General features: G+C 44.0%; 1 protein-coding gene across 2 annotated transcripts in view; it reads right to left on the reverse strand.

Moving 5' to 3' along the window:
- Positions 1 to 23,026, reverse strand: part of SEPSECS (Sep (O-phosphoserine) tRNA:Sec (selenocysteine) tRNA synthase) — a 67,850-nt gene that overhangs the window by 40,003 nt on the left and 4,821 nt on the right. For both annotated transcript variants that reach the window (XM_068278272.1, XM_068278263.1), the window contains exons 3-7: positions 14,798 to 14,916; positions 14,569 to 14,727; positions 10,566 to 10,719; positions 8,354 to 8,456; positions 2,661 to 2,882 (exon numbers count right to left, since the gene is read on the reverse strand). In XM_068278272.1, the coding sequence (XP_068134373.1) occupies positions 2,661 to 2,882; positions 8,354 to 8,456; positions 10,566 to 10,719; positions 14,569 to 14,727; positions 14,798 to 14,916 (757 nt within the window). The remainder of the gene's footprint in view (positions 1 to 2,660; positions 2,883 to 8,353; positions 8,457 to 10,565; positions 10,720 to 14,568; positions 14,728 to 14,797; positions 14,917 to 23,026) is intronic.

A 23,026-nucleotide genomic window follows, 5' to 3' on the forward strand; every position in this document is an offset into this window, starting at 1 on the left:
GAATAGGTGCGTGTTTTTTTTTTCCAAGGGTCAAATCAATAACAGGCTCGTTTTCCTAAGCAACCACTATGGAGAACTTAATAGCACCCCGAGCAAACGTACAGCGCAAGGTCTTATTTCAGAGGAATGAGATGGCAGCGCCATTGATTTTCATGCACTATATTTAACTCCATTTCAGTGCTTATTTTCTGTTGAACAATCGGCCAATTCTAAAAACGCAAAGTTGTCTACTTGACAAGCGGGAGACTTGTGTTGGTGAAGAAGAAAAAAAATCTACAAAAATAAATGAACGTCAAGTGGTAAAAGGAGTTGCCGAGATACAAGCTACATATGACTGAAAGAACAAAAAAACAAAAGATTCTTTGCATTTTATAGCAAACTGGTTCTCAATAGGATGCTATATAGGTCAAGGATATGCAGAAGTGAAGGTCACAGAGATTCTGGGCCAATGAAACAGCGACTGTCAAAGGCATCTTTCATGTGGATAAATCCTTGCTCAACCATCAAAAACTGTAGACAGTATTCTAGTGTTTTCCTACCACTTTTTCCATTTTCCCTGCAAACACAGCATAGTGCAGACATATTGAAGGGATCCAAGCATTTTGTCCTGGTTTCTAATAGCTGTAGGAGCTGCCATTTCCCCCTCCCCTTCTCTCTGCCCTTAATTATCCAGGGGAAGTTGTGAATGTAATCAAGTGTGACTTTTCTAAACTGTTTGAAGTACAGTGTCCTATCTCCTCACCCCCTGATGATGAAAACTTTTTTTTTGCTCATTGCTACTGCTTATGAAACAAAACAAAATATTTATACTGCACTTTTCTCCTGGAGGATCCAAAGCACTTGAGCTGCAGCACCAAGGGTGTGCTCAGTTGCCACAGCAAAATTGCAGCAGTTCTTATCTGCCTGCTCTTTCTGCAAACGGCAGGCCATGGAAGTAGTGCAGTAAAAGCCTCTAACATGTAATGAGAAGAGGTAGAATGGGATTTTAGTAATAAGCCACATTGTTTGCATATTTTAATGTGCTATGGAGATGCTCTGGAAGCTAAAAATGCTTCTCAGTTCACTTTAAAAATTAAATAAAATTTAAAATAAAATGTTTCTGTTGTTCAAAATCACGAGCAAACGGTCTAGGTAAGGCTTCTAAGCCAAAAGCAGGCTCTGCTTTTGGCTTAGCAGCCTTGCCTCTACCTCTTTCTCCTTGCTCTCCCTATACATGACAACTGGCTGACCGTGAAGACAGCAGACAAAGCCAGTACACACATGCTAGAGTGTTTTTGGCCAGAGTGGATAGTCCGGTCAGCCTCTGCTGAGAATGTAGTATGCATAGCTGAAAGAATGTGTTGCAGAAGGATACACAGTGCTGGATTTTTTAAAATAGATTTTAGGTTCCCTTTAACCATTTCACCCCCAAAGGTTTTTATCCTAACGGACCAGAGCAATTTTCACCTGTCAGCGCTCCTACCATTCATTCGCCAATAACTTTATCACTACTTGTCACAACAAAATGATCTAGATCCTTTTTTTTTTCTCCACCAATTAGGCTTTCTTTGGGTGGTACATTATGCTAAGAATATTTTGTTCTAAATGCATTTTAACAGGAATAATAAGAAAAAATTTAATTATAGCTCCGTTTTCAGCCATTATGGTTTTAAAATAAAACATACTACTGTGAATAAAACCTGCATATTTTATTTTTCCTGGTTCTTACAATGTTTAAATTGTGTCCCTAGTACAATGCATGGCAACATTATTTTATTTGGAAATAAAAAGGTGCATTTTTTCAGTTTTGTGTCCGTCGCTAATTAAAACCCTATATATGCAAATATAACAGTAATATACCCTCATGCCATACATAGTAAAGAAGCGGAGTCCCCAACGCAAGTATTTGTGTTTTCTTCATTAACTGCTGTCTTTTTTTTTAACAATTTTTTTTGGTAATTGGGGGGGGGGGGGGGGCAAAGAGGTATTAATTTATTACAATTTAAGTATGTACAATGTATTTTTTTTTTCAACCCCTAAATGTCCTCATAGTCGCTGTCTCTATGCACAGAGACAGTGTTTGATACTGCAAAGCTCATTTGCTTATGGGAACTTTGATTGGTTCTGGCAAGACGTCTTCCTTTTCACTAATCATGGGTTTACCGATTATGATAGTTACCAACCAATTTATATTCTCACTCATTTGCATAACATTAGGGTAGAATTGGTGAAGATTAATTGCATTGATTTTTACACTGGTGGTACTTTAACAGTTTCTGCTTGGTGCAGGTAAGGGGAAATTGGGGATTTTGCTTTTGAGATCTGATAAGTAGCAAGATATTTGGGGGGCAAGGACTGTTCAAAGCAACACCAGAAAGTCTATTATGTAGCAAAAAAGCCACAACGGCAACAGAGCCGAGTTCAAATGTACCTGTTCACTGAGCCATCTGCCATCCTACACGGATTATTACAGTCCTGTAGCAGAGTGTCTGATCTTCAATGACATGATGGAAAAAACAAAGCAATCTTCTGTTTCCAGGAGGGGTGGTGTGTGCCCACAGGCCCCACAGCAACCAAAGAGTTAAATCCCCCAGCACTTACAGCCTGACATTTATACAAACTTCAATTAACCTCTTCAGGTTTAAACAGACCTCCTTCTTTCCCCTAGAACAACAGCTTACCTTCCTTTCTGTCAAGAGATTCTTATATCCACTCGCACCAAGTGACAGCAGTGTTATTAGGACATCCAGAGATGGAGAGGCAGATGCTCTCCCTGGGTACATTTTGCTAATTTCCTCCAGAAAGGCATTGTTGAAACCAGAGATAACAGCTCCCCCTACTGGCACCATAAAATTCTTGTCCAAGCTTTGCACAAAGGCATCAATTCTGCCTTTCCGAGCTCCCTAGAAAAAGAGAGAAGTCAAAAACTATGCAAAAAGACATCAGTGGTTAATATTACACAGGAACACAAGATTAAAGAAAGTAAGAGAAATAAAAAAAAAAAATACTACAAACACAAGAAGGGGATCTGAACAGAAACAGGAAGATAAAAGAATGCATCGTGGGAAATGGAGACCGAGCAACCCACCAACCAGAAGCTTTCATTTTGTAACATGCATTAAGAAAATAACATCATTCTAAAGGAAAGGCACAGAAATACACTTTTATCTTCATTTTTTTAAACAAATATGAGAATGCAGCCAGATTAAAGGGAATCTGTGATGTTCTTTTTAAGAATATGTTCTGTACTAAAACCAACTGTACATATGAAGGTTTCATGATTATCATTTACAGCCAGCAGCTGTAACTTCTCAGCAAAGACAGTCCATGATCACTGTTTAATAGTCTGCCATGAGATCAGGTGAACAGAGAACAGAGACTAATCAAGGGTCCATTAAAGTATGCCTGAAGTGGCACGTGACAAGCATAGGTACTGTATAGTACCAATCCTGCTAACTGCATTCTCTTTATTTTCCATTCATAAAGCAGTGCAAATGGAGCAGAATAAACCAAATTTTAGGTCACACTGACATGGCAACTGTTTTGCAAAGAAGAATGTGAGAAACCCTCTTCCTCAGAGCCGACTGCCAGATCCTCCCCACCACTACCACTCACAGGCAACCTGCTGCCCACCTTCCCCAATCCTCTCCCTCAGAGCAGACCTACAGGTCCTCCCCACCACTACCACTCACAGGCAGCCTACTGCCCAACTCCCCCCAACCCTCTCCCTCAGAGCAGACTGCCAGGTCCTTGCCACCATCACTCACAGGCAACCTGCTGCCCACCTACCCCAACTCTCTCCCTCAGAGCAGACTGCCAGGTCCTCCCCACCACCACTCACAGGAAACCTAGCTGGTTTGATTCTGCCCAGAGCCCCACCGTATCATAGCCTTCCCGTGATGTTAGAGTGACTGCAATGTCAACTGTGCCATCTCAAACAATTCCCCACACTGCATTCCAGGAGGGATCGAGAAAGAGCAGGCCTCCAATTTAAAAGCCCCACTAAACATAAAAATTGAACATGGCAAATTCTAAGGGCAATGGTGTTTATTGGTATTAATTAAAATTAATTCCAGTACTCGGAGGGTGCCGAAACTTACAGGTTACTGACACCCTCTTACTGCGTGACTCCACATGCGCCATCAGGTCATGCAAAGGGCATCAGTAACGAGGAAGTATGGTGCCTGAGTACTGGTGCAGGCTAAAGCAGCGCAATTCCATACCGCGTTTCCCTGATCTCCCGGTAATGCAGATAATGGCGTCTGTCAGCAGAACAGAGGATGTCCCAAAGTGTTTGTAGTGAGTGGAGCCCTGCGCTGTGATGGCCTCAGCCCTCCGAGTACTGGTGCAGGCTATGGCAGCGCAATCTAATGCCACGCGTTGCACCATTCACCCAGCAATGCAGAGAGCGGCGTCTGGCAGTGATGTTCTGAAGTGTTTGCAGAAGGGCTTGTGAGTGGTGCCCTGTGCTGTGACAGTTGGAGCTGTTGTGTTCCACATGCGACGGAGGGCACATTCGGACTATAAAAGACACACCAACATTTTCTCCCCACTTTTGGGGGAGAAAAAGTGTGTCTTATAGTCTGAAATATGGTACTTCTTACAAGTGCAGGTCCCACTTCCTCATGCAAAAAAGAAAAAAAAAAAAAAACCACAAGCGGCAAAACGAACGGGAGATCGGACATGTTGGAAATTATCTACTGAACCATCTATCTGCGGCAGAAACGAATCATGTATTCCCAGCATTAGTAAACATAACCCAGTCTCCAGCTATTGTTCTGCACTGTATCACATGATCTCATACCTCCCAACTTTTTGAGATGAGAAAAAGGGACACTTAAACCACGCCCCTGGCCACACCCCCACCACGCCTCCAGTCACGCATGCCATAAAAATTTCATAAGAAAATATGTTTTATAATCCAAACCACACTGGTCCTTTCTATCCTGGTTCATTTTCCTTCACAGTAACATTTTAAAATTAGTAATATATCAATTTAAAGGATGGGAATAAAGTTTAGAGTCAAACACATTTTTAGTATAGAAATGTATATATTTATATAGAAAGAGAGACAAAGTCCTGAAAGAGGGACAAATGAGGATGATGCAGGGACAGAGGGACAGAGCTCCCAAAAAGGGACTGTCCCTCCGAAAAAAGGACAGTTGGGAGCTATGTGATCTCACTTGGTTTCCATGCTGCATATAAAGAAGATAATACAGGGTGTTTTCCATTTGAAGCAAATGTCTTCCATGAAAGACATTCAGTCAAACACTCTGCCTCCATATGCTGTTTATATTCACTTATCCTGACTATTATTGGAATTTTGCTTTATTCTACATACAGGTTTATTTGGGCCTTAAAGCAATCCAGTAATGGATTGCTGTAAACTAGTTCCATTTCCCCTCTTCAGTGCTGCCTGCTGTTACTAATGGGGCTTCTCCCACATGTCCCAAAATTGGCTGGATTAGCCCAAACAAACCTACTGCCCATAGCCTAATCTTCATATCTACTCTTCCAATCGCTGCTTAATCCAGATCCCTGTGCTGATGTATTGTTAACCCTTTCCTGCACTAGAATTGAAAAGCTATTCATCTACACAAAGGGGCAGGCCCGTTTTTAGCGCCGTGCGGCCCGTGCCGCCGCCCGGGGCGCTGTTGGGAGGTGGGCGCTGAAATGGAGGGGGGAGCCGGAGCTGCTGGGAGGGCAGCCCGACCTCTCCCTCCCTCTCCTGGGCCGCCCTCCGTGCTCCCCCTTCAGATGTAGAGCGCAGCAGCAGCAGCAGCAGCCAGGGAGGAAGCGCTGTATACAACATACCTCCCTGCGTTCCAAGCGCTGCTCTCTCGCCGCCGGTCTCTTCCTCTCTGCCGCCTATACGATGATGCACACACTAGTTCCGGCTAACAGGAACCAGCGTGTGCATCATCGTATAGGCAGAGAGGAAGAGACCGGCGGCGAGAGAGCAGCGCTTGGAACGCAGGGAGGTATGCTGTATACAGCGCTTCCTCCCTGGCTGCTGCTGCTGCTGCTGCGCTCTACATCTGAGGGGGGAGCACGGAGGGCGGCCCAGGAGAGGGAGGGAGAGGTCGGGTTGCCCTCCCCGCGGCTCCCCCCTCCATTATGGGGGACAGCTACCTATCTAACCTACGCTGGGGGGCACCTACCTATCTATCCTATACTGGGGGGCACCTACCTAATCTAACCTACCCTGGGGGGCAGCTACCTATCTAACCTATACTGGGGGGCACCTGTCTAATCTAGCCTATACTGGAAGGGGGGGGGGGCAGCTACCTAATCTAACCTACGCTGGGGGGCACCTACCTAATGTAACCTACCCTGGGGGGCACCTACCTAATGTAACCTACCCTGGGGGGCACCAACCTAATCTAACCTATAGTGGGGGGCAGCTACCTAATCTAGCCTACGCTGGGGGGCACCTACCTATCTAACCTACACTGGGGGGCACCTACTTAATCTAACCTACGCTGGGGGGCAGCTACCTAATCTAACCTATACTGGGGGGCAGCTACCTAATCTAACCTACACTGGGGGGCACCTACCTAATCTAACCTACACTGGGGGGCACCTACTTAATCTAACCTACGCTGGGGGGCAGCTACCTAATCTAACCTATACTGGGGGGCAGCTACCTAATCTAACGTATGCTGGGGGGCAGCTACCTAATCTAACCTATACTGGGGGGCAGCTACCTACTCTCACCTACGCTGGGGGGCACCTACCTATCTAACCTATACTGGGGGGAACCTACCTAATCTAACCTACACTGGGGGGCACCTACTTAATCTAACCTACGCTGGGGGGCAGCTACCTAATCTAACCTATACTGGGGAGCAGCTACCTAATCTAACCTATACTGGGGGGCACCTACCTAATCTAACCTATACTGGGGGGCAGCTACCCATCTAACCTATACTGGGGGGAACCTACCTATCTAACCTATGCTGGGGGCAACTATTCTGGCTACCTATATTAGAGGCACCCACCTAGCTAACCTGTACTGGGGCACCTACCTAACTAACTTATACCGGGGGCGCCTGCCTATCTAACCTATACTGGGGGCAACTAAACTGGCTACCTATACTGGAGGCACCTACCTGGCTAACCTATAGCGGGGGCAACTATACTGGCTCACCTATGCCTGGCTACCTATACTGGGATACCTATTCTTGGCTACCTATACTGGGGGGACCTATACTAAGTGCAACTAGACCTGGCTAACCTATACTGCGGGCACCCATACCTTGCTGGGGGGGGGGGCGCAATTTTTACACACTCGCCCTGGGTGCATTTTAGCCTAGAAACTGCACTGCAAAGGGGTATTTGCAGTCCTCCCATACAGAACCAGCTGTTCTATTAGCTGCACCAGACATTCAATACACTTCATGCTGATAGAAGATCTACAGCCAGTGTGTGGAGGCAAAAGATCTGATTCCGATAAGAGAAGATCCTATCTAATGCTAGGTACACACCATACAATTTTCTGTTAGATTTATCTGCCAGATCGATTAACTTGCAACTTCGTTTAATCGTTTTCTGAACGTTTATCGATTTTTGTTCTGTTCAATGAAAATCAATTAAAAAAAAAAAAAAAAAAAAAGAATTGAAAAAAAAAAAAAAATAGATTAACTTGAGATAATAAGCTTCAGAAGACTTTGAAAGTAGTGGAGCTCAGTGGCTCTTTAGCATAGATAACAACTGGAGTTTCTTAACTTTTCCTGTACTGGAAACAGCATTAGACTTGTGCATCTGCTCCTAATGTTTTATTTCTTAGCTGTACTTTTTTTCGCTTCAGTGTCTCTTTAAGGTATCCTTTAAGAGCCTATTCACAGTGAGGAGCTTTCCTTGCGGTTTCCACAGCGGTTTGAATCACCGGCGAACACTAGTGCTTTGAAAAGCGCTAAAGTACTGTATAGTATGTGCAGCAATCGCTATGGATTCGCAATCTGTGTAAATCAGAAGCGTGACGCATACATTGCTTTTCTACGATTTTGGACCGATTACGGTTTCATATGTAAAAAAAAAAAAAAAAAAAAAAAAATCACTCTGCAAAACACACACAATTTTGTGAATCCCCAGTGTGAATAGGCCTTAGGGTACATCTATCGGTCATCTGCTGGTGTACGGCCACCCTAAAACAGATATAACCATTAAAGACTATCACAAACAATTTTATTAGCTTTTTGACAGATTAAAGTTACACTTAACACACCAACACAAGCACTATTCATTAAAATCTGTCAATCTACCAAAGAAAAGCTTACAAGCATCAGAACTGCTACATTTTTCATGGAGCAAAACAGATATTTGTCTGGATTTAATGTGTCAGGCATAAAGATAATTTCTGTGGAGACAATACCTGCTGGATAAGATGCATACATTTCGAAGACTGGACACCATAGGCATTATTCACAATGTGTGGAATATCGTACTTGGCACAGATCTCTGCCAATTCTTCCAGCCTAAACAAAGCACAAGCAGCTTGATTAATTAGATATTTCCATTCATTAGCTTCAGAGTCATCAGGCATGTCAGGTATGTTTGGCAAACTGTCATAAGATGACAAATTAGACACAGGAAGCTTGATATAAAAAAGGAAAAAGGTATCTAATGGAACTGTACGTATAAAAAGGGATTCAAAAGCATCTGTGAGATGTTATGTTGGAAAGAAAATCTGGAAGAACCAGCAGATTCTCATAAAGGTCATGCAATGATAAAGTACACTGTCCTAGGTAGTGAAAATAGAGATACATTGTTGATGTTGCCCTTTGACAGCCGTCATTACATTACAGAAAACAGAATACAATGTCATCCACACCTTTATGATCACTCGCTGTTCATTCCCTGTGCTCCACAAGCCCTTCAAAGGTCACCTGCCAATACCAACCATTCTCTGGGTCATGGTTTATATAAATGCTAGGCATCACATGACCCTGCCTGCACCTTCCGGTTGGTTGCTGTGCTGCATAACTACAAGGGGTATGGCTAAGCTCCCAACAATAAGCAAGTTGTCTTTATGTTTACGACTATCAGGAAGAAAAACAATTTAAATTAGAATTATTATTGATTTATAGAGCGCCAATTCTGTGGCGTAGTACAAAGTATGAAACGAACATGGGGCACATAATGCAGACAAATTGAAATCCACTAATATACAAAACACTTAATTAGTGACAAAATACCGAATTGATACAAAAAACAAAATTGATAATGACAGTGACAACAGTAACATGATGAATAAAATGAATTCCAAGACACAAAAGGGGGAAGAGAGCCCTGCCCCTTGCAGGCTTACAATTTAAAGGAATAGGGTGAGAAACAAGAGGTGGGGTAGTATACAATAAAGATACCAGGAGGCAGTGTGTTTTAGGATATCTAGTAGGAGTTAGTAGGAGTTTGGCCTTAGGACAAAGGGGAAGTGGCCCAAGGTAGAGCGCATGCTTGTCAGAACAAGTGAGTTTTGAGAGAGCGTTTAAAGAGAACAAAAAGGTTGGAGAGTGACGGATGTGTTGTGAAAGGGCATTCCAGTGGAGGGGTGAAGCACGTGCAAAATCTTGTATACGTGAATGTAAGGAGGTGATTCTAAGGGCGGACAACAGCAGGTCATGTGCAGTTCTGAGATTACGATTGGGTTGATATCTGGAAACCAGCGAGGAGAGGTACAGGGGAGAGAGATTGTGCAGAGCTGTGTAGGTTAGGGTTAAGAGTTTGAACTGGATCCTCTGGTTAATTGGTAGCCAATAAAAAGCTTGACAGAGAGGAGCAGCAGAGGAAGAACGAGAAGATGAACGAGACGAGCAGCTGAGTTCAGTACAGATTGGAGGGGTGCCGCCAGTCTGTTAGTTGGTAGTCCACAAAATTAGTAGGTTTCAATACTCCAGACAAGATATTATAAGAGCATGTATTAACATTTTAGTTGTGTCTTGAGTGAGAAAAGTTTGGATGTGTGCTATGTTTTTGAGCTGGAGATGATAGGAGCTGGTTAGGTAGCAATGTGAGGAATAAAATAAATTTATTTCTTTTGAATGGTGTTTGATTAAACATAAAATCCAATAACACAAATTATAGCCACCGGGAGATTTCGGCGCAGTGGAAAGCCAATAAACGGCTCGCCCCGCTCCTGCACAAGTCCCAGGTGCGTTAATTACTATTTCCCCTCCAGGCCGCCATGGATAGTGGGGGAAGGATAATTCGGCTTCCAGCTATTGCCAGCGGCCGAATGACAGTGTTCTTGTACTGATTTGTGCTCCATCTACTGACGGCACTCAAATCAGTCACTGAGCCCTGCTTAAGCTGTAATTCCTATTACAGCCTATGGTGGCAGCGGCAGCACCCAAATCTCCTGTGCTGTTATTTCAGCAGTCGTCCAGCACATTGTTTTTGTGATTTAGTTTGGATTTGCTTTAATGTAAAATTAGGTATCAAAATAATGTATCACTTTCTATTACAAGGATATTTGTAGTGACTCTTTAACAGATCAAATGCAAATGTCATTTCTGTCACAAGCAGTACAACACAATGCTTTCAGTGTAAGACACAGCTTGTGACTGAGGTCACGGTGAGCCTCCTACCTGTCAGGCACCCGAGGAGCGAAGCAGGATGTAGTGGAGTGAACACACAGGATGTTCTCTGCTCCAAGTTCCTGGATTTGAGATTCCACAAGGCTCAGATCGGTGCGCAGTTCATCCCCCTCCAGCACATTCTCTATCACAACTGGCTCAAAACCTTCATGGAAATTAGAACAGTTCATGAGAAGTGATAAAAAAAAAAAAAAAAAAAAAAAAGGGATGATTGACTGATATAACAGGACATGTATAGAATGATGAAATTGCAGCATACGGACAAACAAATGACAAGTAGAACTCTTTAGATTTGCCAGTCACAACTTTACTTGGCACAGTTGCTTGTTTGTAGAGTTATGTCCAGCTCTAGGGTAAATTACTACAGATAAGACATTGTCAGGAGTTGTGATCCACATACACCCTGTTCAGCTCTGCCAACACTAGGGCAGATTATGTAAAAGCAAGCAGAACTTGTGGAAAGCAGAAGTTCAAAGCAGCCAGAATCCTTAGAGTATCTGCCCCACTTCTCTTCCACTTTTCCTTGTACAGGTTTTGATAGATCCAAGCTGCAGTTCTAGTAGGCCTCCTCGGTCTGCTCTTTTCACTTATAGCAACCAAGACTTTGAAAGGTTACATCAACGCAAAGTTTACCAGCCAATTAAATACTCCGCCAAAACTGCAAAATGTACAGACCAGCCAATCCATATATGTGATTAAAGGGGAACTGAAGTTAGGGCTGGTGCACACCAAGCAGCTTTTTCAGCGATTTCAGATCCGCTTGCGGCTGCGGATCCGCTTGGTCAATGTATCTCAATGGGGTGGTGCACACCAGAGCGGGAGGCGTTTTGCAGAAACGAATCCTCCCGGGGTGAGGCATTTTTTGGATTGTGGATGCGTTTCTGCCTCAATGTTAAGTATAGGAAAAACACAAACCGCTCTGAAAAACGCCAGTTCAGGGCGGTTTTGCAGGCGTTTTTGTTACAGTAGCTGTTCAGTAACAGCTTTACTGTAACAATACATGAAATCTACTACACCAAAAACGCTTCACAAAACCGCAAAATGCTAACTGAAACGCTGCAGAAAAAGAAGAAAAAGCGTTTCAAAATCTGCCAGCATTTTTGCGGATCTGCTAGCGGGTTTTGGTGTGCACCAGGCCTAAGAGGTATACGGAGGCTGCCATATTTATTTCCTTTTAATCAATACCAGTTGCCTGGCAGCCCTGCTGGTCTATTTCTCGACAGTAGTATCTGAATAACACCAGAAACAAGCATGCAGCAAGTCTTGTCAGATCTGACTTTAAAGTCTGAAACACCTGGGGCTTGATTCACAAAGCGGTGCAAACTGTTTAGCACGGGTGTGCTAAACAGTTAGCACGTGAAGTACAGTTCGCTGACTTTTGCGCGCGCAAAGTGCCGCGATTCACGCGATCGCAGACTTTTGCGCGCGATTTGCCGTGAATTGCGGTATATTGCGCGCGCAAAAATCCACGATCGTGCAAATCGCGGCACTTTGCGCACGCAAAAGTCCCCGAACGCCACTTCACGTGCTAACTGTTTAGCACACCCATGCTAAACAGTTTGCACCGCTTTGTGAATCAAGCCCATGATCTGCTGCATGGTTGTTCAGGGGCTGTGGCTAATATTATTAGAGGCAGAGGATCAGCAGGGCTGCCAGGCAACTGGTATCGATTAAAAGGAAATAAATATGGCAGCCTCCATGTACCTCTTACTTCAGTTCCCCTTTAAAGGGATACTGTAGGGAGGGGGGGGGGGGGGGTCGGGGGAAAATGAGTTAAAGTTACCCGGGGCTTCTAATGGTCCCCCACTGACATCCTGTGCCCATGCAGCCACTCCCCAATGCGCCAGCCCCGCCTCTGGTTCACTTCTGGACTTTCAGACTTTAAAGACTGAAAACCACTGCGCCTGCGTTGCCATGTCCTCACTGCCGCTGATGTCACCAGGAGGGTACTGCGCATGCCCAGTATAGTCTGTGCTGTGCGCTCCTGGTGACATCAGTGGGAGCGAGGACACGGCAACACAAGCGCAGTGGTTTTCAGACTTTAAAGTCTGAAATTCCAGAAGTGAACCGGAGGCGGGGCTGGAGCATTGGGGAGTGGCTGCGCGGGCGCAGGATGTCTGCGGGGGACCATTAGAAGCCCCGGGTAACTTCAACTCATTTTCCCCCGACCCCCTACAGTATCCCTTTAAAGGACACCTGCCGTGAGAGGAACATGGAGGCTGTCATATTTATTTCCCTTCAAACAAGGCAAAATTACCGGACTGTCCTGCTCATCCTCTGTCTCTAATAATTTTATCCACAGACCCCGAACAAGCATGCAAATTAGAGGTTTCTGACTGAAGTCTGACTAGATTAACCACAGGCTGGTTTCAGGTGTGCGATTCAGACACTACTGATGGATGAAAAATCAGCAGGACAGCCAGGCAACTGGTATTGTTTAAAAAGGAAATAATATGGCAGCTCCATAGCAATCTCACTTCAGGTGTCCTTTGAAGATATTTCAGGCAATGCGACTAGCTGCACTGAAAACGATATTTCATCCTGTATTTAAAATGGAACACAAGTTTATGTAATCCCAAACACACTTACAGAGTGTCGTATTGACGTCACCATGCATTTGATTGGCGACTTCTAAGTAAAGAATTACCATGTCGCCCAAGAGAACATGAAAAATAACTGCAAAAAGATGTTAAAAGCAGTAGGGGCTATTTTGGGTACCTGGAGTCAGAATTGGAGTTGGTGGTTTCATAAACTGAGGAGTCGGGAGTCAGATGATTTTTGTACCAAATCCACAGCCCTGGTAAGTATTAGACTAAGGGGTCGGAGTCAAAGTCAGAGCCATTTTGGGTACCTGGAGTTGGTGGTTTCATAAACTGAGGAGTCAGATGATTTTTGTACTGACTCCACAGCCCTGTCTGTGACTCGGATAGTTAGGAACAGTCTTAAAAATCGGAGTTCTTTTTACAAGTGTTACCCCATCACTCACCTGGGGATGAGAAGGGCAAGTAACCACTGCTGTTTAATGCTAGTGGGAACAAAGCCTATGTCCTGTGGTCTATAACCCTTGGCAGTACTTATGCCACCATATAGGCTCTTTTAGCAGGAGCACTGCCACAGATTGCAATGCCACTACCGAGAACATTGCGTTTTCGGTAGTTGCAAGTATTACGTAGCCGGGTATGCCCCTAGATATTAGTATTAAGTAGCTAGATGTGTATTCCAAATAATATTAGCTAGCCCAATCAATGTGCCCCCAATAGTATTAGGAAGACAGATTTTCTCCCTCAATAGTATTCGGTAATAAGAGGTGCCCCCAAGTCTACATAGCCAGAGGTACCCCCAGTATTAGGTAGCCACTAACTTCTCTTTTATAGACTAGTGCTGAGATCTCAGCTGCGTTTCACTTCAGTATTGGATTGTGAATTAGTGGACTCACCACAATTTAATTTATATTCGAATAAAGACAGTAAGGATGAGACTGCCCTGGCCTCAAAACAGTTAAAAAGGGCACATACAGCAAGCAGGTAAAAGGGCACGGCATTGAGTACGGTGTTAGAGGCATTTGCGCCTCCCACAGTATAAGGGCACATTAAATATTTTGGTGGGGGTGGGGGGTGGGGGGAGGATTTAGGGTCAGGCACCGATAGAGGGTGGGGACTGTGTGAGAGGAAAAAATTAGGTTAGGTCTTCGTAAGATATCAGTCATTACCGGTCGTTTAATATCGGAATTCAGGTCAGACTTCCTTTTTTTGTAGGCATCCTTTATTACATGTACATCCCTGGCTTGGTTTGTAACAGCTGCAGTGTAATACAGGGCCATGGGAATACCCTGCAGCTTTGCCACAAGAGACAGGCTTTACAATGTGATGCAACTCATTCTCATCTGTTGCAGGACTCACTATACCCATAGAAGAGACTCCAAGCAGAGATTCTGCACAATTTACTTGATCAACAACACAATATTCACGCTCAGAAAAATAAAGCCAGCAATTACCTGCAGTGATCATGGACTTGAAGCAGGACTTCTGGTCTATCCGGGGCCATATAATATACTTTGCTTTTGGCCTTTTATGTCGCAGTGTAAGGAAACACAGGGTTAAACTCATTCCAGTTGCCATAGGAACCACAAAGCAGCTTGTAGCAGTTCGCACACCTGTAATGAACCATTTGTCACTGCGCTGCACCTTGACATGAATTGGAATGTAATTTGCAAATCCACCTGCCTGCAAGTTTCAGCATGTCCAGCACCACTGAATTGGTTAGCTTATTTAAGAGGCTGGAGCCAGCAGCCTTTGGTTGTACAGCAGCGATGTCTCCTGATCTTCCAATGCCGTGGATGAGTCTGCAGTTAACAGAGAAAAATCGCTTAGCATTCCTGGGGTGAACTTGCTGCATCTGAATTATGCATTATCTATATTTCCAATTAATATAGAAGAAAACATGGAAGCACAAGACTCTAAACCATACATGCCAAACTCCAGCTGGAGGGCCAGATATGGCCCTCAGAGCCATCAGATTTGGCCCTCAGGTGGTTTCCCCACTGTGCATTATGTTTGGCGCACTCTGGACCACCAGAGAAGGTATATTAGAGGCTAAGCTCTAGATCTACAGGAAAGCCATATAGGGAGGGGACGACAATAGATACCAGGGAACTGTAAAGGAGAGGGTAGGAAGCCACTAAACACCAGGGAATTGTATAGATGAGGAAGGGAGGACCACTAAACTTCAGGGAATTGTATAGATGAGGAAGTGAGGACCACTAAACATCAGGGAATTGTATAGATGAGGGAGGGAGGACCACTAAACATCAGGGAGCTGTATATGGTATGGGGAGAATTCTATAAGGGAAAGAGGTGGCCAATAGACATTGAGGTTGGCCCGCGACTTGGTCCCAGAGCTCAATTTCGGCCCACTTTGCAATTGAGTTTTACACTCTTGCTCTAAACCTTCACACCATGTCCTGTTATCAGTTATTACATCCCAAGAGGGGAGACTGTAACACGACAGCCTGCTCACAGTGTCATCTGCATTTTCTGGAGTACTTACAGAACAGAATGATAATGAAACAATCAGTATAGCTGCAGAACTACTAGCTTTACCTAAGCACCTCCTATAGTAAAGCAACCACAAGATGTCACTGTCTGTAGAATGATGTGTAAATCTCTATGCTATTGTAGTTTCCTGTATTCTCTCTGTGTGTGTTCCTCTCTCAGTAAGCTGTATTTCCTGATGTTTGTGTATGATATATGGCTGCATGTTTTTCCTCAATAAAGAGTTCTAACTTGTTATACTGGGTGCCTCTCTGCATGTACAGACCACTCTGCTTCATCACTTTTGTCATTCACAAACACTCCAATTACCAAAACACACAAGATCTGCCAGGAACACTAGAGACTATATCCAAGTTTACCAAAGTGGTAAATCCGTACATCCTCTCTAGGCATGCCTTTACCCAGACGTTGGGGGGTGAGGAGTCACACATGGCTCATGGTACCCACTGATCAGCCATTTTTCAGGCCAATGTAAAGCAGTGCCTAAGGTAGAGCAGAGTTCCTCACTTATAGGCATATTACATTACAAGCTCACTTTTTCAAATTTTAATAAAAACATTAAAAAGAGTACCTGTGAGTTTAAAAAGTAACATACTTAGTAGAGTGAAGGCTCTGGATAATCCAGAGGCTCCACTATCCCCCCTCAAGCTCACTGTTCTAATGCAGTGGCCCTTCGAACCCATTGGACAAAGGCTTGTCAATCAAGTTCTTTGGCTGTAGCAGAGCCGCTCATGCATGGCTTTTTCCTCCAGACTTCAAAGATGGATCGGCAGTGGTGCCGATCCATCTTTCAGGTTTGTTGTGTGTATGCCCCTTGGGACACAGGGGCAGGGATCGTGGCACACCACTGTATCCTTATAGCGGTGCTCCTCTTGACTGCTTGATGGGCGTGGCTAGCACCAGATTTTACAGATTTGGGGGCAGAGACAAGTGCGAACAAGCGAAGGGCCTGCCAGAGGAGGGGGGATGACTATCTATCTATCTATACATACACACTTGTGTGTGTTGTACGGACTGAATAATACAGTGGTGTGAAAAACTATTTGCCCCCTTCCTGATTTCTTATTCTTTTGCATGTTTGTCACACTTAAATGTTTCTGCTCATCAAAAACCGTTAACTATTAGTCAAAGATAGACCACTTTACTTACGGTAAAGTCTTTTCCAGTAGTCATGAGGACAGCACCCCTGGATGAGACTTGTCTCCCTCCCCACTGTGGACAGGAAACTGTTAAAAGAAGAATTTGCATAAGCAATAGGCAGCCACAAATAAGATACTACACCTGCCACAGTACCTCAGTTAATAAAAAGATGACACGGACATTTAATGATGCTTACACAAACTTATTTCTCTTTCCTACCCAAATAAGGGCGGGTTGCAGGGGTGCTGTCCTCATGACTACTGGAAAAGACTTTACCGTAAGTAAAGTGGTCTTTCCCAGAACGTCATTTCGGACAGCACCCCTGGATGAGACGATATACAAGAGTTAAAACCTTAGGGTGGGACCACAGCTTGCAAAACTTTCCTTCTGAAGGATAAACCTGCAGAGACAGATACATTAAGGCGATAGAGCTTTACAAACTTATTGTGACTTGACCAGGTCGCAGCTCTGCAAATCTGATCTATAGAGGCCCCTGCCCTCTCTGCCCAAGAAGTCGAAATTCCTCTTGTGGAATGAGGCATGATAGAATTGAATTGCTCCTCCTGTGTCTGATATGCTAATTAAATAGCCCAAACAAATGTATAATCTGTGTAGGATTTAATTAAGGAAGATTTCTCCCAATTAATGATCCAACCTAGATCTTGTAGTAAGACTATTGTCGTAACAATCTGATCTCTTACCGAATTGGGAGATGTCCCCCAAAACAGAAAATCAAGGTAACCCAAAATGTTAACCTTTCTCTGTCTAAGTGTAGCTAGAACCCCAGACATTACCTTCATAAACAACCCTGGAGCTGAGGATAATCCGAAGGGCAAAGCATTAAACTGATACATTCTTACCTCTTCCTCCATCTGGATGGCAAACCTTAAGCATTATTGAGAAGTCAGATGTATCGGTAATTGAAGATACGCATCTTTTCAGTCTAGAAAGGCTAGGAAATCGTCCTTCTGTAAGAGATGAATAATAGATCAAATCCATCCTGAATTTTCTGTATTTTACCTTCTGGTTTAGACTCTTTAAATTTAGTATGAACTGATAATTTCCCTGTAGCTCCTTTACTAGACAAAACACAGGGCAATAGAATCCCTGTCCTCTGACATTTCGGTACTTCTCGAATTACCCTTTTTTCTAAACAGGGAAAGGACTTTCGATTGTAGGGCTGAAAACTTTATTTGGTCCTGCAAACGGGGAGTAATGCAAAAGCTCTTAAAAAGGAGGCTGGCTGAACTCTATTCTGTATCCCTCCAACAAAAAACACCTTAAAGGCTCTTTCCCACTAAGACGTTGCGTTAGATGCGACGCTAAGGTCACATAACGTGCCCCCAACGCAACGCATGTGAGCTTTGAAGTTGGATGCTATTTAGAGCCACGTTATGCGTCTCCTAATGGGTCTGTGATGCGTACTTTTTGACGCTTACTATCGGACGAAAACGGCGCATGCGGCAAAAGACTGTGGAGAGCACGTGATCGGAAAACTCCGCATCACGTGGTCCTGCCAGCCAATAAGCGGCCGCTCCAGGAAGTTAACACTGCAGTGCATATTAATTAGTCATGTGGCTGGCCACAACAGCGGACTCTCCCCTCCTCTCCTGCAAGAAAAAACAAAAAACACACATTATTGAGCATATGCAAACAGTCTAATGCGGCTAAAACCGTGTATAACGCACAGCATGATGCACTTTCTTTAAACGTCCAGCGTTAGAGTGTAACACAACGTGGGCACTGTGAACAGCCCATTGATTTTTCATTACTGTGAGCTGGGCTGCGTTACAAGCTGCTCTAACCTGCGCCTGTAACGTCCCACTGTGAAAGCAGCCTAAATAACCAATATTTTGTGCACTGTAGTTGCCATGTTTTGAAATTTGCAATTCTCCATCTCACTGGAATACTAGCGTCATTGCTTATCTGACTTCTTGGTAAAAGTGAAGTTGGACTTAGGGCCGGTTCACATTACAAACGCGGACGGCCACGCATGCGGAAGGCAACGCGTACGAACGCACGCCATCCGCGTTTGCATGCGTTGCGTGGCTGATCCCATCACTGAAAAGTGAATGGGACAGCCGCGCGTTTTTGCTAAATCTGCGTGCAGCATGCTTTCCCGGACCGCACAGGTCCGGAACGCATGCAGTGTGAACATCAGACAGTGCACTCTATGCACTGTCTGATGTCGTGCGTGTCGGCCTCCTGCACGCGTTTCCAAAACGCAGCTGGAAACGTGTGCAGTCTGGACAGGCCCTTAGGCTTCTGTGACTTGTAGAGAGCCCATCTCCTGCCCTTAGAGGACTAGGGATCTGACTTATTCTTAGAAGGAGGGACGAAAGGACCGTTTACTTTGAAAAGGTCCTTTCTTAAAGGAATACTATCGATACCCAAGTGTTCTAAAAAGACAATGTACAAATAATGTCTAAGTTGCTGTGTAAACATTTTCCTACCTTTCATGTTAAATATCAGAGGCAAAAGCTGTAATTTACTGAGGGTAGGATTAGCTATATTGGGACAAATCAATTGCAGAAGGGGTGTCTACTTCAATGCACAGCCAGAGTTGCATATCGGACTACAGAAAGCAAATATCAAACAAACTCTGAAAGCAAAAAACAGTATGAAAAGCTGTAACAATTAGTTACATTTCCTCTGCTCCCTACAGACACTTCAGTCCGAAACAGGACACAGAAGCTGCAGCTGTTCTCTCTGTCACACACAGTTACACAGAGTTATCTGATCAAGTGTGAGGGGAATTTCCCCTCTCCTCATGGCTCAGAGTCAGTTTTGTCAGTAAAGTTTGAAAGCATTTTGATAACAGTAAACAAAGAGGTTGCTACTAAAATGTATACACCAGTACTTAGCAACACTTCCCAAACAATTCCTGTGTCAATTGAAAATATGTGAATCGATAGAATTCCTTTAACAGGAATACTTTTTTTTTTTTTTTTTAAATGTGTGTCTGCCGTTCTGTCTAGAGGGTTGTCTAACTGACTCAAACAGCAGACCCCCTTCACAAGGTACACCACATAACTTGATTTTGAAGAATTGTCATCATTCCAAGTTTTTACCCATACACCTCTTCTGGCTGAATTAACTAATGCCGTAGTTCTGGCCATAAGTTTAACCGTATCATCTGAAGCGTCCACTAGATAATTGGAAGCATTCCAAACTTTAGGGAAATCATTCAAAATTTCCCAGAAATCCTCAAAAAAGTAGGTCAGTTTTGTTTGATACCCTTGAAAAATATGGATCTAATTTAGGCGGGGTTCCCCAAAACCCTGATCTTCAGGAGAAAGATAACATTTAGATAATGATCTGGGCCAAAAAACCCTTTCCCTAGATTATCCCACTCCTTAATCCTAATCTTAAAAGTAGAATGGACTGGAATAAGCCAAGAATGAGGATCCGCCAAACTCTCATACATTTGATCCAAAGGTGTCAAAGATTTCTGCTCAGACTTAATACCTATTAGTAAGTCTTTCATTAATTCAGGAAAAAAAAAAAAAAACATTGCGGTTAGGGCTCTTTTCTACTATGAAATGCGATCGCAACCGCATTTGCGATCCCAATCGCACTTCAATTTCCACTATGCGATTGCGCTACTATACTTATAGTACAGCTCAATTGCATACAATGCAGGAGGATGACGATTGTGCTTTGTCCAAATCGCATCGCAATCAGATTGCACTAATGGAAATTGCTGCTGCAGTTTCCATTAATTTAACGTACCTCGTGATCAGAATCAAATCGTAACTCGCAGAGTAATGAAAAAAAGGCCCTTAGTCAGTTTTACTCAAATCTTCCTCCTAGTTTGATACATTTTCTCTGTGCAGAGAGAGTTACTATAAAGGAGGCAGCCCCAGCATTCCTTTACATGTGCATTTTTGTTTAAATTGCCTCTCCTTGCCCTGAATCTGTCTAGTTCTTTTAAACAATCTATTTAATTGCTGCAGCTTAGAAGAACTTCAAGAATGTTACACATGCAGGCTTTCTGATGTGAAATTTATCTGAAAACAGGTACCCAAGGGGTTAAAAACACAGCCTGGGTATTCTGGGATGCAGTTTGTTCTGCTCTCACTGCAGCTGCCTGGGAGGTCTGTCTCTCCATTAGCTTGCCTGTTATGGCTGGCTTATCGCCTTCTCTAAACAGCCAGGGTTTCTCTGCTCACATTTGCCTGCTTTAATTTTTATGAATTAACCTTCAGTGACCTGTGTTGTGATAATCTCCGCACAAGGTGTTAATTTCCCGCACCTGCTCAGGAATTATAAATTTCCATGCGGACACAGGTTTTATGAATGCACACTTTACTAAATGGTGGGTAAAGTCAGCTGTTTTGAGCATTACCGCATGCAGGAATGCTCAATAAATAGAGGCCTATGTCTCTTGGAAGCAGGAGGCATAGTTAGAGGTGCAGACAACATAGGAGATGATGGATTAGCTATAACAGGTAGATAAGCCATAGCAGTACTAGTCCCAGGCCCATCTGAAGCAGCTGAGGCGGTAGAAGCAATAGCACTATCTTTAATTTCCTATTGCTGTGGACCTTCTCTGTACAATACTGGCACAATTTCCATTCAGAGTTGCCAATCCATGCTGACTGGACTGAGTAGAAGATTTTTCAGACTTTTCAACCTTCTCAGTCTTATGTCTTTTGGGGTATAAAACATAATAAACGATAGCCAGCCATTAGACAAATCCCTCTATACATAACATACATCCAGCCAAGCAGAAGAAACATAGTCACATCTACTTGCCAGAGAGGGATCCTGGGCAGATTCAGCAGATTGTGCAGGAGCTGACCCAGAGGCGTCCTCCATGATCCCAGCCACAAACCAGAGTGCATCATGGACTCTACAAACTTATACCTGTGCTGCTGACTTGATGCAGCTGATCCAATTATGCATGCGGCCCCTGCCGGCTAAGCATATGCTTAATCAGCTTCTTACCTTAAGGAATCAGCTGTATGCCGATTCCTAATCACCGCCGCGGCCCCTGCCGCCCGGCTCAGACTTCAGATCACGCGGGACGCCAGCGCGTGACTACCTCCGGTTCAACCGGAAGTGAACTCTCTCCAATGCACGCACCTGCGCGCATAAAGTTGCTGCCTCCAATGGAGAAGCCTCCTCCACGCTGCAGGGCTCCGACTGTTCACTGAACAGTGCTGCTTGGAGCCCTGGAAAACGCTGCCCCTGCCGCCTGACATGGATGGCACTCCTGGAGACCTCTCCCATGCATCCCGTCCGGGACAGGAAACTAAACTGAGGTACTGTGGCAGGTGTAGTATCTTATATGTGGCTGCCTATTGCTTATGCAAATTCTTCTTTTAACAGTTTCCTGTCCACAGTGGGGAGGGAGACAAGTCTCATCCAGGGGTGCTGTCCGAAATGACGTTCTGGGAAAACATAATTGAACACAAAATGCAGTTTTAAATGATGGTTTTTATTATTTAGTGAGAAAAAAAAACTCAAAATCTACATGGCCCTGTGTGAAAAAGTGATTGCCCCCCTTGTTAAAAAATTTACTTAACTGTGGTTTATCACACCTGAGATCAATTTCTGTAGTTACCCCCAGGCCTGATTACTGCCACACCTGTTTCAGTCAAGAAATCACTTAAATAGGAGCTATCTGACACAGAAAAGTAGACCAAAAGCACCTCAAACGCTAGACATCATGCCAAGATCCAAAGAAATTCAGGAACAAATGAGAACAAAAAGTACTGTAATTGAGATCTATCAGTCTGGTAAAGGTTATAAAGCCATTTCTAAAGCTTTGGGACTCCACCACAGTGAGAGCCATTATCCACAAATGGCAAAAATATGGAATAGTGATGAACCTTCCCAGGAGTGGCCGGCCGACCAAAATTACCCCAAGAGCGCAGAGAAAACTCATCCGAGAGGCCACAAAAGACCCCAGGACAACATCTAAAGAACTGCAGGCCTCACTTTCCTCAATTAAGGTCAGTGTTCATGACTCCACCATAAAAAAGAGACTGGGCAAAATCGGCCTGCATGGCAGATATCCAAGGCGCAAACCACTTTTAAGCAAAAAGAACATTAAGGCTTGTCTCCATTTTGCTAAAAAACATCTCAATGATTGCCAAGACTTTTGAGAAAATACCTTGTGGACCGACAAGACAAAAGTTGAACTTTTTGGAAGGTGCGTGTGCCATTACATCTGGCGTAGAAGTAACACAACATTTCAGCAAAAGAACATCATACCAACAGTAAAATATGGTGGCGGTAGTGTGAGGGTCTGGG

Source organism: Hyperolius riggenbachi, chromosome 1 (genome assembly GCF_040937935.1).
Source record: "Hyperolius riggenbachi isolate aHypRig1 chromosome 1, aHypRig1.pri, whole genome shotgun sequence".
NCBI classification, from domain to species: domain Eukaryota; kingdom Metazoa; phylum Chordata; class Amphibia; order Anura; family Hyperoliidae; genus Hyperolius; species Hyperolius riggenbachi.